The sequence below is a fragment of the Crocuta crocuta genome, unplaced genomic scaffold (genome assembly GCF_008692635.1).
Source record: "Crocuta crocuta isolate KB4526 unplaced genomic scaffold, BGI_CrCroc_1.0 scaffold138, whole genome shotgun sequence".
In the NCBI taxonomy this organism is placed as follows: Eukaryota; Metazoa; Chordata; class Mammalia; order Carnivora; family Hyaenidae; genus Crocuta; species Crocuta crocuta.
This window is the reverse complement of record NW_027532585.1, coordinates 7310623-7325743: the sequence shown is the minus strand read 5'-3', so window position 1 is coordinate 7325743 and position 15121 is coordinate 7310623. Positions and strand designations below refer to the sequence as shown.

Sequence of the window (15121 nt, the reverse complement as noted above, 5' to 3'; positions counted from 1 at the left end):
AAACTAAATATAAAAGCCAAATCTTCATGATCTTGGATTTAGCAATGGAATGTTGCATATGACACTAAATGCACAAAAGACAAAAAACAGATAACTTGGACATCAGCAACTTTTAAAACTTTTGTGTTTCAAGTATACTATCAAGAATGTGAGGGAAAAAAAGGGGCACCTCATTGGCTCAGTCAGAGGAGCATATGACTCTTGATCTCCGGATGGTGAGTTCAAGCCCCACACTGAGTGTAGACATTACTTTAAAAAATTCACGATCTTAAAAAAAACAAAAGTGAAAACACAATCCAAAGAATGGGAGAAAATATTTATAAACCATATATCTGATAGAGGCTTATTATCCAGAATGTAAAAGGAACTATTACAACTCGTCAATTTTAAAAAAATTTTAATGGGCAGAGAATTTAAATAGGTATTTCTCCAGAAATACAAGATGTTCAACTTCATTGGTCATTAAGGAAATGCAAATCAAAACCACAATGACATACTACTTCAAACCTACTATAGGATGCTTCACATCCTATAACCTAATTATAGGATGACTGTAATTAAGAAGTCCAGGGGCGCCTGGGTGACTCAATCATTTAAGCATCAGACTCTTGATTCTGGCTCAGGCCATGATCTTATGGTCATGAGATCCAGCCCCCGGTTGGGTTCTGCACTGACAGCACCAGCCTGCTTGGGAGTCTCTCTCTGTCCCTCCTCCACTCATGCTTTTTCTCTCTCTCAAAACAAACATTAAATAAACAAAAACAAAACAAAAAGTCCATAACAACAAACATTGGTAAGAATGTGGAGAAAGTGAATGCTCATACCCTGCTGCTGGAAATGTAAAATAGGGCAGCCACTTTGGATAACAGTCTGGCAGCTCCTCAAAACTTTAAATATAATCGTTTGACCCAACAATCTCACGATTCGTGGGTTCGAGCCCCGCGTCGGGCTCTGTGCTGACAGCTAGCTCAGAGCCTGGAGACTGCTTCAGATTCTTTGTCTCCCTCTCTCTTTGATCCTCCCCTGCTCACACTGTCTCTCTCTCTCTCTCTCTCTCTCAGAAATAAAACATTTTTAAAAATTAAAAAAAGAAAAAAACCTCTGCTATACTGGCTAGCAAAACCAAGTAGAATCCAATTTTCTCCTTAAAAAAAAAAAAAAAAAAGCACAACCACTAACAAGCCCATGGAAGGAACAACTCTGGTTCTTGCCCATATATTCAGTCTGAAGCTTCTGGTCATCGGCAGTGACCTCCCTACCAAAATGTAGCTTCGGCCCATTATTAAGACTCCCTCATACTTTAAAATTCTAAGTTTGGGTTACATGTGGTGTAGCTCTAAAGCATATAAAAATCATGGTTAAATAAGTGAAATGTACAAATACAATCATTTTCCAACTATGTAGTAATGCATTAAGTATACCAAAACATAAGCAAGTGAAACTTGGTTTAATTCTTTATTATTGTGAATGTTTATTATTATGAATTGTTTACTATTATTTTCATTATACAGTTTTTGGTGAAGGATGAAAGAAAAGGGAAGACTTTTAAAGTTAAAATGCTTCTAATCCTGTCTACAGGGGGGAAAAAAAGCTGAGAAAGATATCGAGCAGCTCAGCTTTGCTCCTGATCCGAATATTCAATTTGTTGACCCATGCATGCATCACAGTTCATTAAAAAAACATTTCTGAAGGAAAGAAAAAGAGGAAAGGACAAACCAGTGAAGTCAGCTAGCCAGATAAAATCTGAAGCAGGAGAGCCAGTCTTCACAGCATAGTTCACAACAATACTGAGAATGGAATCAACTTAAACTAAAAGCTTAAAAATATTCTGATGCCAGATACTAATTATAGATATATATTACTTTTACCCTTAACTGGTAATAGTCTTTCTTACTTCCAAATTAAATCCTTTTTTCCTCTGATTTCTATTATATATAGAATACACTCATATGTCTTGTAAGAATATAAATTTACATAAGAGAAAAAAAATCAGACTATTATTCCCATTCCATAAAAAAGAACGCTTTACATACCAACTACATTTAAAATACAATTTAGCTTAAAGAACTTCAATTTATACACAAATTTTCAGGAATGTATTTATTTTTATAAATTGAAGTATAGTCTTTAAAGATTTTTATCTCTTTACCTGTTTAATTGTGTTCATATGCTGCTTCTCTGTTTCTGTTCTTTTTTTTAGTTCTTCTCTTAAATTGTCTTTTTCTGAACAAATGTCTAAGATGAGCTCCTGATGCTTCTTATTTTCTTTAATTAACCTAAATATAAAAAGGGTGGTATAAATGAAACATAATTAAAACTGGAGGTGTAAAACCCAATCTGTCTGCAGACTATACTTATGATAAATACATCAACATTCCTAAGTAATCCTTCTGTAATGATATATTATACTTTAAAAAACATTCTCTAGAGGTCAGGCTATTACCTTCTTGCTAGAAATTCGTATGTTTCAAATCAAGTGAAATATAATCAGATAAAGAAAACCATATTCTTTTTAAGCTTACTTCTTTGAGTTATCTCAACTATGCATTTCACCCCCTCAGTACTTGCACTCCTCCAGATCAGTGGTTCCTAACCTAGGGCAAAGCCCTTCCAGGTATTTGCCTGGAGACATTTTTGGTCACCACAACAGGGGTGGGGGTGGCCACTGGATTCTTTTGGGTAGAGGTCAGGGATGTTGCTAAACATTTTATAATGCAGTACGGCCCCACCACCAACAAAGAATGATCTGTCCCCAAATGTCCACAATGCTGAGGGTGAAAAATCTTGCTTTTTATTTTAAGAAATTTCAATGATACTCTAATAATAGTTACAGAAGAAGCTGAAATAAAACAAAAAATACATAAAATATAAAAGTTGAAGCAGAAATTTTGAGTCTCCTAGAAAAATATAAAAATATAAATAAAAATATAAATAAAACCTTAAAAAGTCAGAACCATAAAATAAAACATCTAAGGAAATTTATCTAAGAATACTTTAGAATTTTTTAAAGTTTTTTTTGAGTTTTATTTATTTTAAGAGAGACCATGAGTGGGGGAGGGGCCGAGAGGAGAGCGAGAATCCCAAGCCCCACTGAGAGGCTTGGACTCACAAATCATGAGTCCAGAGCGGAAATCAGGAGTCATATGTTTAACTGACTGAGACACCGAGGCGGCCCTAGCATAGCAACAGATACTACTTAACACTGATTGCTCAATTACTAACTTTTTAAGTGCGTTATTTCATTTAGTATTCAGGTTTATGAAATTAGTAAGTCTATGAAATTATTATGTCTTAACGGGAAACAAACAAACAAACAAACAAACCTGAAGCCTGGCACTTGTTCATGACGTAACTAGAATGTAGTTGAGCTGAGATTTGAACCCAGGTCTGATTCCACAGCCCAAGCCTTTCTCCTGCTTTGAAGACTGCTCAACCAACGCTTACCTACTGTGTACCTATACTATTCTTTTTTTTTTTAAGTTATTTATTATGATTGAGAGCGAGTAAGCGAGCAAGGGAGGGACCGAGAGACAGAGAGAGAGAGACCGAGAGAGAGAGAGAGAGACAGAGAGAAAGACAGAGAGAATCCAAAGCAGGCTCCACATTGTCAGCACAGAGCCCTACATGGGGCTGGAACCCACAAACCATAAGATGGTGACCTGAGCTGAAACCAAGAGTCACCCACAAACCATAAGATGGTGACCTGAGCTGAAACCAAGAGTCACCCACAAACCATAAGATGGTGACCTGAGCTGAAACCGAGTCAGACGCTTAACCGACTGAGCCACCTAGGTGCCCCCTATACCGTTCTACGTGCTAGAAGTATGTCAGCAAACTATCCCCACCCTCATGGTGCTTACATTCAAAGGGAGAAAATGAAAATAAACAACATATAATAAAATGTCAGGTAGTGATCCCAACCTATTAAGAAAACTAAGGGAGGGCACTAGGGCAGAGAGTGACTGGAGCAGTGATTTTCGGTCAGGCAGTCAGAGGAGGCCTCTCTCATGAGCAGGTATACAGCGAGGAAGCAAGCCACACAAAGGTTTGGGAAGGAAAAAACATGCAGCATGCAACTTTATGCAAGACTTTCTGGCACAGTGGTTTAACTTAGATTATTTGTTTGTTTAGGTATACACTCAAGTTGTCTCAGAAAACGACCTGCAGCACAAGAATCCTGGCGACAGCTCACAAGTAAACAATTCACAGAGGCAGAAGAGCAGCAAACCCTCAAACTGTCACATCCGATACACAATTAACCGTTTGTAACAGTTCTGGTTGGGACCTTGGACAATATACTGATGTTAGAAAACAGACAAATGGATGTGTAAACAGACATCTGGAAATAGGTTGATCATGAAAATTTAAGCCAAAGGAACTGAAAGGTAATTTTCTTTATAGAATATTAAATGAAGGCAAAAGAAAATTATCAGTTGTTCTAGAGCTAACCTGAGTCACACAGCATTTTCTTTGGAATTCAAAATACCATGTGTATAACAAATGATTAACTTAGTTAAAATAATATCTAGTATTTTTAAATGTCTTTAATGTGTACAAACAATTCCATCTATCGTTCCCCTCACAGACATGACAAATTTTGACTCAGGAAGGTTGAGATGAACCACAAAACAGAGTTTGCAAGCAGAAGAGGGAATCTTCCAACAGCAGGCATCTGACCACAACTATGCTTACCTCAGTGTACCACGCAGCCGCTGTTTAGACAGGATGCAGCAAAAAGAATTTTCTATTGTATTCCTAATATTTTTAGATAAACTTAAGAACTTAACTAGCTCATTTCAGATAACCACATTAAAAAATCTTCTGAAGCCAAAGTAACGAGGCTCAGATTTTAACTCTGGCATCTACTAGCAAGTGACCTTGAGTTAATTTCTCTGTGCTTCAGATACCTCATCTGTAAAACGGGAATAATAATAGTTCATACCACAGAGAATTATTGTGAATCCATGAGTTAATATATGAAAGTGCCAGGAATATAATCAACAACATATAATTATTTGTTATTATTTAATGTACAACATCTTACAATTTACAAGAGGAGCATTAAAGTGAGGAGTCCAGATCTGAGCAAAGTGGGAAGAGGGCATCAGGGACAATCTCAAAAACAGGATCTGAAAGAACAGGTACAGAAGGAAAATGGGGAATTTGCCCTAAATCAACAATAAAAGCACTGAAGGTCTAAGTACAGAAGCATATAGTTTATTCATAAAAGCAGCATTCCAATAAGCATATGAGCAGAAGTAGCCATTAATTTGGGGGTAGTATTTTTTTAAATTTTTTAATGTTTATTCATTTTTGAGAGAGAGAGACAAAGTGTGTGTGAGTGGGGGAAGGGCAGAGAGAGAGAGAGAGGGAGACACAGAATCTGAATCAGGCTCCAGGCTCTAAGCTATCAGCACAGAGCCCAATGTAGGGCTTGAATTCAGACTGCAAAATCATGACCTGAGCCAAGTCAGTTGCTTAACTGACTGAGCCACCCGGGGGACCCCTGAGGTATCTTTTTTTGAAAGTTTATTTATTTTGAGAGATAGTAGGGAAGGGCCAGAGAGAGAGAGAGAGAGAGAGAGAGAGAGAGAGAGAGAGAGAGAGAGTCCCAAGCAGGCTCCATGCTGTCAGTGCAGAGCCTGACACAGGACTTGATCTCATGAACTATGACATCATGACCTGAGCCGAAATCAAGAGTTAAACGCTTAACTGACTGAGGCACCCAGGTACCTCAGTTTTAGGACAGTAGGAAGAAGAGACTTGAGTCTCAAGAAGTGTTTGTACACTCATGTTCACAGTACTATTATTCACAACAGGCAAAATGTGGAAGCAACCTAAACGTCCACTGACAGATGAATGGATAAACAAAATGCAGTATATACATAAATTATTCACCCGTAAAAAGGAAGGCATTTCTGACAGATGCTACAATATGGATGATCCTTGAGGACACTCATTAAGTGAAATAAGCCAACTGCAAAAAGACAAATACTATGTGATCTCACTTTATATAAAGTATCAAGAGTAACTTTTAGAAACAGAAAGTAGAATAGTGGCTGTCAGGGGCTGAGGGCAGGAGAATAGGGAGTTGTTTAATGGGTCTAGAGTTTCACATTTGAAAGATGGAAAAAGCTATTGGAGACTGGTTGCACAACAATGAACCTAACACTACTGAACTGTATGCTTAAAAATAGTTAAGATGGAGGCATCTGGGTGGCTCAGTCGTTTGAGTGTCTGACTCTTGATTTCGGCTTAGATCATGATCTCATGGTTCAGGAGACTGAGCTCCCCATTGGGTTATGCATTGACAGTGCAGTCTGCTTGGGATTCTTTCTCTCCCTCTTTTTCTCCGCCCCTCCTCCACTTGTGCACACTCCATCTCTCTCTCTCAAGATAAATAAACATTTAAAACAAATACTTAAGATAGTAAATCTTATGTATATTTTGTCACAATCTAAAAAATTGAAAACAGAAAAAAAGAAGGGCTCTGGGTGCTTAAGAGAGAGATTCAAGTTCACTGGATAAACCAATGAAGGATAAGCTGGTTTGGAGAAGATTGATCCACTGAGGAAGAAAATCTAGAAGAAGGGCATCTGAGTGCCTCAGTTGGTTAAGGCTCAGGTCACAATCTCATGGCTGGATCAAGCCCCAGGGCAGAGCCTGCTTGGAATTCTCACTCTTCCTTTCTCTCTGCTTCTCCTCCCCCTTTCTCCCTCAAAATAAACAAACTTAAAAAAAAAATTTAGAAGAGTAAACCCTGGAAGCAAGGAGATCATTAAAAGTCAGTTACCTATCTAGCAATATTTTGATTATATTTTTTTTCTGTCACCCTTCTCTAGTATATAGATTGCCTCCACTTCTTTCTCTACACATGTATCTCCCATTCCAATTTTTTTAAGTATCATTTAAAAAAAAAGAGAAATCAGTCTGTGCTTCAGTGAAGGTTAGTATGTTTTATTTTCTTTTCTTAAAGGTTATAAAACACTGCCTAAACATTTGTATCACTTAAGTAAAAAAAATCTAGAAAATACAGGACTATGATACTATTAAGAAAAGACAAAATTAAACTATCATTAAAATAGAAATTAACTATCAATCCAACAAAAGTCTAAAAATAACTGTTCTTAATTACTGTGGACTAACCAATTTTGTTCTCTAAATTTTAATTTTGAAAACCAATGAATTTACAATGGGAATTTTAGAAAAGATTTTGAATTATATAAATTCTTGTTTCCTCTTGAATTTCTCAGTTTTAACAAAACTATGCTCTACATTCTTTCAAAACTAAAAAACTTGATTTGTCTTTATAAATATTTCTAGATCTTTAATGAACTCACATTAATATTTATTCCTTTAGGTATATATTAAGTAACCAGACAAACTTGACATTTCCTCAACTATTCAGTACACGTTGTTGATGATTTATAACATGCATGACTTGTGATACTAATAACGGACAAGATGATACTTTCCTTTAAAGAATTCAATCTTTAATACTGGGGGGTGGGGAGAGGGAGGCAAAAAAATTAAAACCTTACTTCTTTATGGTGTGCTCCTGCTGTAAATACTTCTCCTGCACACACTTTTCAAACATAACTAATGCACGTTCTCCCTTATTCATTCCATTTGGCACTCGGTGTTCTTCTGCAAACTCTGTAGATAAAAGCTCAGATTCTATTTCTTCCAACAAATCCTCTGATGCTGAAACATTCTTTATTTTTGAAATAAGTTTCTTGGTGCAGTCTGTATCATAAGGACTTTCTGAATAAGTCTTTTGATTTGCTGCTTCTGTAAATGTAGATGACCTCAATTCCGCCAATATCTGTGTCACTGTCTGCTCAGTTTCATTTGTTTTCGGAGCTTGCTCTGTAAAGTCTCCACCAGGAAAATAAGCTAGCTGTTCAGAATTTTCTGAGCATGTGTCTGTTTTAGCACAAGAATCCTCACCTCCACCATGATCCTGAATATAGTTTTCCTGTGCTTCAATTTGAGTGTGTTCGTTAGGCTGACATAAAGTTTTATCCAAATTTAATGATGGTGGCGTAGACTCATTTTCTAAGCTGCTGTCATCACCAGACAACAAGTTGCAGGAGTCTTCCTTTAAATCAAATGTTTTCTCGATATTTTTATCAGAGGAAACGGAGGCTACGTGCTCTGCCTCTGACATGCTGACCGCCACCACTTCACTCTGCACCGCTTCAAATCTGTTCCCGATCTTCGTTTTATGTCTAAAAAAGTCAAAACAGCAAAATTTTTAAGAATTTTTAAAGTTTTGTAAACCATGACCTCATATGTATTTGCATATACTCCATGATGTGAAATAATTAAGGCTACAAATTTACCAGTAATAACTGTTTTAAAAGCCTTTCTTTGGGGCGCCTGGGTGGCTTAGTCGGTTAAGCGTCCGACTTTCCGACTTTCGCTTAGGTCATGATCTCGCGGTTTGTGGGTTCGAGCCCCGCGTCGGGCTCTGTGCTGACTGCCAGCTCGGAGCCTGGAGCCTGTTTCAGTCTGTGACTCCCTCTCTCTCTGACCCTCCCCTGCTCACGCTGTCTCTCTCTCCTAGAAATAAATAAAAAAAATAAATAAAAGCCTTTCTTTGAGAGGGGGGAAAACCCACAACAAACTAAGACAGGCTATCCAAGTGTGCTGCAGCCAGCAGGGTGCTACCAATCTTACTCTCTTTCCTCTAATTCAGTCACACAACTTCACTTCAGTTGCAATCTGGCATTCCTTAATCACCCCTATAAGTTATTGGGTATGAAATATACAAGTTTAAATTGTTAGAATTCAACTGAATTGTTTCCTGAGAGGACAAACACACTCTCAAGAATCTATAAGAAAATACTGAATAGGACAGAAGTGGAAACAATAGAAGAAAAAGATTATGCAACAATGCACATTAACGATGATAACAATTTACTGAGAAGGAAAACTCTATCTATAGCCCAGGCTCCTAAAGCTGGGTGTTAAAGATCCCTGACAGGAATTTGTTTTTCAACCAGGCAAAAATCCAGGAAGTACCATGGTGATTTCCAAACATTCTCATCAGGAACAAACAACGTTCAGGGCAACTCAAATGGAGCTCATACGCACTGCCCAGGTCATAAAAGGAACACTGACAAAACGGATTCAACAACTAGAATAAATTGTCATGCTGTTTATGAGGGTTACTGTTTTAGCTATTTTCTGAAAATTAGTCAACTTCAAAAATTATCCTAAGACAAATACAAAATATTACAGCAATCTTGATGAAAAAGAAACGTCAACTTCTTTCATCACACATCAACAAAGCATGTATAGGGTAGATGAGCTAACACTGTCATCTAGGGTTGGATAAAAAAGGGAGATCATAGTTTTGACAGAAACTAGAAAGAAATAATTCAATATGGAAGATGTATTTATGGAAAACAAAACAAAAATTAAAATTTTTGAACAGAAAGATACATGTTCATGTCGTCTATGATGGAAGCGTTGGTCAGGGACTGTGAAAAATGATGAGAGACTGTCAGGTTGATATGACCTCAGAATGATATGCAGGAATGAATTTTATGACAGACCATAAATCATGATGGACCTGTATACTTGTTTATACTATAGCTTCTAGCAGACAGTAAATTCTCAAGTATTGAATTAAAGTACAGAAGTGATCTAATAAAACTAGTACTGCATTTGAGGAATATTCTTCTAAGAATGTAGTAAATGGGGAAGAATAATTCGAAGAAAAGAAGACCAGTTTTTTAAATATCCTGTTTTTTAGTTTAGACTGCCCTTTAAATGGAGCATCAACTAGCATGGACATTGGCCTTAATTCTACAAATTACCTATCTGTATAACATATTCCCAAACCACCAAATAGAAATTATCATTATCTTGCTGTACATATGTTATAACTAAGACAAAGCCCACACTAGTATTAAAAGCTTGGTCTAGACAGTACAAATTAATGTAGTAAGTTATAAAGGCCTCATAAGCATGCTGTATTCCAAAATCCAGGACAAAAGAATTCTCACACAGGGGCATTACCCACCAGTATAGTTCTCCCTAAAGTAAATCACTGTGATATATAACTTGTGAATGTGTTGCTGTTGAATTTGAAGTATTAATTTAGAAACCAATCTAAAAACCAATCATAACCAATGGTATAGCAACCGAAGGTGAACTCAGAGCTGACCAAAATAATAGATAACAGATAAAGAGATCTATTTAAATGAGTTAAGCAAGACAAGGCATTCTGAGTCTCCAGCACAGAGCAAGTAAGAAGCAGCTTTATCATTAGAGAATGTGTGCCATGCTTTGTCAAGAGAAAAGCACTAACCAAATACTGGTTATTACCCTTTTATCCAGCTTTCATATTCTCCTTGGTTCAGTCTTCACCCTTTTTCCCCCTCCTATAATTCATCCACTTTGATAATTTGAACCAACACCCCCTAGCTGATATCCACATTAGTTACTTCCAGTCCTGTGTTCTTGACTTACAGATAAAGAATTATCTATTTGCCTTCACTAGGTCTCTGTGCCTGTATTAAAATCTCCATCTGAATGCAGGCATTTCAAATGGATATTCCACCACAGCCGCAAACTAAAAACAGCTTAAAAATCCCCAATTAAAATTGTAGCTCCTATAATTGAGCACTCTGAGCTAATCTTGTCGCTTTCTGTCAATGGTATCATTTTTCTTAGTCATGACTCCTTCCTTTTCTTTGCCCTCTCTTACCAGTTTCACTTCTCCTCCAATTATACCCTCCTTTCTACTGTCCCCGCCCTGCAACCCGGTCCAGGTGTAATCACTTCATACCTTTAACACTTGAAATGTTGATTTCTCAGTCTTACTGCATTCCTAGTCTCCTCCCTGCAACTCCAAGTAAACAAATAGGGAGCTTAATGAAAAGTGCAAGTGACTTGAGAGAGCGCTAGGTCAAGTGTCACCCAATCCAGAAAAGGGGCTGAAGCCCGTACTACAATAGCTCTGCCCAAGGGGAACAGGAGCTGCCCTAGGAAGTGAGCTGGCCCTCGATGGCAGAAGGCACCAGGGAGCTACAACACTGCCCCAGAAGGGCACACATACCACCTCCACAGAGACCACCACCAAATGCAACCAGATGAAGCAGACTAAGGTCAGGAATATCTCTTTCCTCTTTGGAGGTTCCTATAACAAGAATTCTGCCTCCACCGGCTGGTCTTCCGCTAACTACAAAAGAGCTAGTTAGAGGGAGGAGAAAAAAAGAAGGAACACATTTTAGACCCAAATCACCTCTTCTTTAAGCAGCTGGAAACTTAACAGCTTCATCCTTTCTTCAGGTAGACAAAGGGGTTTGTAATGTTTTTTGTTGCTTGTTTTGTTTTTTAAATGAAACCTATCTTAATCTCTGGAATAAATTTTCTCTGGTAATGAAAAGTGGCAGAAAGAATATATCAAACCCATACATTTTTAAGGGACTGTACTTCAGAGGGAAGTAGAAAGGATGGGGTCATTTTACTCAGTATAACAGACCTAAGAACTGAAACCATTTTATATTTATACCTCAGAGTTGTGATTCCTCATGAGTAAACCAGTCATACTGCTTGCCCAATCTTATCTCCCAACACATTCCTAAAATCCTAGGTCTTCACTATAATCAACCAGTCTACTCAAGATTCCTCCAATCTGCACATTAACATTTCCATGGCTTTCCTGCCTTGGAGAATAACCTTCCTTTCAGTCTATTCAGAGCCTAATTACATTTAAAGGACCAATTCCTTACTTTTTTAATGTTTATTTAATTTTGAGTGAGAAAGACAGTGTGAACTGAGGAGGGGCAGAGAGAGAGGGAGACATAGAATCTGAAGCAGGCTCCAGGCTCTGAGCTGTCAGCAGAGAGCCCGATGCAGGGCTGGACTCTGCATGATCATGACCTGAAGTGAAGTCAGACGCTTAACTGACTGAGCCACCCAGGTGCCCCTAAAGGACCAATTCTAAATCCACACCTTCCTCCAAATTTTCTCATTGTAGGTACAAAAATAATCTCTCATGTAAATGAAAACATACTGCATGTATATACACTCATCAAGTACACAGTCCCTGCCTTCCTTATGACATTTCTGGACAGTCTTCAGCTTTTTAAATGAGCTCTGTACTTTCAAGGAGGAACCTCACTCTGAAGTGAATCAAACTTCTTAAATCTCAAGCAGTATAATAATGGTAATAATGAATAAATCTAACCTATATTCCTTACTACATTTCCATTATTCTTGCAAATGTTAAATGTTGTCCAGTAGTTTTCAGTGAGGGTGGGACCCACTGAGTTTATATATGATCTGAGACTTGTAATATACAAGCAGTGCAAAACAAAAGTTTGTCTCATTCTGAATGTCCATCTAAGTGAAAAAAAAATAAGTCAGTTTTTATGACTACCTCAGCTTAGACTGTTTTATATATTTACATTAAAGGAAGCTTAGTTTAACCGCAAAAGACAAGCACTTTCTATATTGTGGCTCAGTATATGCCCTTGGCCTTTTACATAAATTGACATCCGGTAGTCACTTAGTTTGCAAACTTAGTTTTCTGATGCTCAAATGAATACTACTTGCACAGCAAAAGGAGAGGGGTTGAGGAAAATTTGTGTGTATATATGCAGCAAAGCCATTACCAAAGATTAAGTAACTGAGCTTGTACAATAAGCTTGATTATGTCCACAAATAACCAGGTAAATGGCGGGTGGGAGGTCGGGGGAAGAACCAGTCAACTGAGTTCCCTTGCGGGCCTCCAGCTGGCAACACAGATGTAGGCTAGTTTGGTTGCCGTCCAAGTTTCTTCTTTGGCGACAGGGGAACTATCACTGAAATTAACTGAGGATCCATAGCCTAAGAGTAGTTAGACATCGGTTTACAAAATTGTTTTAATTAAGAAGTGCTCGTACAAATCTACAGTCCCATATAAAGATATAGTGATTATCTGACTTTATATCTATATAAAGATATAACAGATTATCTGACTTTTTAGCAACTCTCATTCAATAGAGTTAATCCTGTATTTAAACCTTAGCAGTCACAAAATTCCTCAACTGAAGCCTTTTTTTTTTTCCAGAGTCAGTTCTGTTTCTGACAGTACTACAGGACCAATCCACACTTCCATATTGTTTCAGGAGTGAGAACTGGTTTCGCTCTTACTGGAGCTCATCAGCTGTAGGCAACTGGTCAAGAAACATTTTTTATTTGCCTTAAAGCCAACCTTTACCCACCTTTGTTTTATTTATTTATTTATTTATTTATTTACATTTATTCTTTTTTGAGAGACAGAGTGCAAGTGAGGGAAGGGCAGAGAGAGGGAGACACAGAATCTGAAGCAGGCTCCAGGCTCTGAGCTGTCAGCACAGAGCCTGATGTGAGGCTGGAACTCATGAACTGTGAGATCATGACCTGAGCTGAAGCCGGACACTCAAACGACTGAGCCACCCAGGTGACCCCGTTTTATTTCTTTTTTTTTTTAAATATTTTTATTTATTTCTAGGAGAGAGAGAGAGACAGCGTGAGCAGGGGAGGGTCAGAGGGAGAGGGAGACACAGACTCTGAAATAGGCTCCAGGCTCTGAGCTGGCAGTCAACACAGAGCCCGATGTGGGGCTCGAACCCGCGAACCGCGAGATCATGACCTAAGCGAAAGTCGGATGCTTAACCGACTAAGCCACCCAGGCGCCCCTATTTCTTAATGAAAAAAACCACATTTCTACAAAATTACTTCCATAGAATAGCCTTACAAATAAAATAAAAACAGCCTTTAATAGCTTTTAGTACTATTACTTGTTTTCTTAGTAATCAGCAATATAAACAAATAAAAAGCTTAAGCTTACTTAACATAATGCAAAAACAAATGAATCCAATCCTCAGATATTTGGTAATAGGTTATCAAACAAACAAGCCTCATACAAAAGTACCAAGTCACAAATACATTTCCAAACTATTAATTCATTCACCAAATATGTATTGAGCATGTATTATGTGCAGGTACGGTTCTAGGTGTTGGGAACATGGCAGTGAAGAAAACCTGCATCCCTTTGGGAATTTACATTCTGGTATAGTGGACCTATATATATATAAAAGCTTCATGTTAAATCTTTTACTCTTTGTGTTTACAGCTTTTTAATATGAACATCTGTCAGTGTTCCCTCAGAAGCTATAGAAGACATGCATCAGTGTTTTAAATTCAACAGAAAAAATCTGGCTCAGTTTAGTTATTTACAACTACACATTTTAAAATTACAAAGTGTACCATTTGAGTCTCAAGTAATACTAACTGCATATTTCTTAGATAATGTCCACTAAGATAAGCAACTTGAGTCTGTGAGAGCACTTCTATTCTTAAATATAATGGTTTACTGTCCTTTGAAGGCAAAGTACATTGAAAGGTTTTTCACATATTCCCCAAATACACATTGAAAGCAGCATGAACAAACGAATAACTTATCTGACCAGTTCCAAGAAGGTTCTGATTTGGCAATTAAAATCAGAAGGAATAAATAACATCAAAAATACATCCACAGCCAACATAATCTGATCACAATCCCCAAGTAACTGATTTTTGATGAATGTTACCTTTAAAATACACTTTTCCTGGATAAAGTTTTTAAACACAGAATAAACTACTAGGACAGAAAGGAACCTGTGTAAAAAACATGAAACATTGTTTCACATGATAAAAATATCAGATACTGAAATTCATAGAAGGGGAATCAAATTCTACTTTTTTTTTTTTAATATTTTTTATTTATTTCTAGGAGAGAGAAAGAGCGAGAGCGTGAGCAGGGGAGGGTCAGAGAGAGAGGGAGACACAGACTGAAACAGGCTCCAGGCTCTGAGCTGGCAGTCAGCACAGAGCCCGACGCGGGGCCAGAACCCACGAACCGCGAGATCATGACCTAAGCGAAAGTCGGACGCTTAACCAACTAAGCCACCCAGGCGCCCATCAAATTCTACTTTTAAAAGATTAAAAACTAAAAAAGATTAAAAACTAAGCTATTTCAAAAAACTCTAGAAAAGTTCTATCAAAAAGGAGAAATATTTTGTACAACAGTCACATTCTTTTTTTTTTTTTTTTTTTAATGTTTATTTGTGAAAGAGAGAGAGAGTGCGAGCGGAGGTGG

At 37.6% G+C, this 15121-nt stretch overlaps 1 protein-coding gene across 4 annotated transcripts in view; it reads right to left on the bottom strand.

Moving 5' to 3' along the window:
- The window catches only part of CCDC186 (coiled-coil domain containing 186), a 49292-nt gene that overhangs the window by 30502 nt on the left and 3669 nt on the right, over window positions 1-15121 (bottom strand). For all 4 annotated transcript variants that reach the window (XM_077779450.1, XM_077779452.1, XM_077779453.1 and 1 more), the window contains 2 exons: window positions 7542-8231; window positions 2150-2276 (listed from right to left, as the gene is read on the bottom strand). In XM_077779450.1, coding sequence (XP_077635576.1) covers window positions 2150-2276; window positions 7542-8170 — 756 coding nt within the window. In that variant the 5' untranslated portion in view covers window positions 8171-8231. The remainder of the gene's footprint in view (window positions 1-2149; window positions 2277-7541; window positions 8232-15121) is intronic.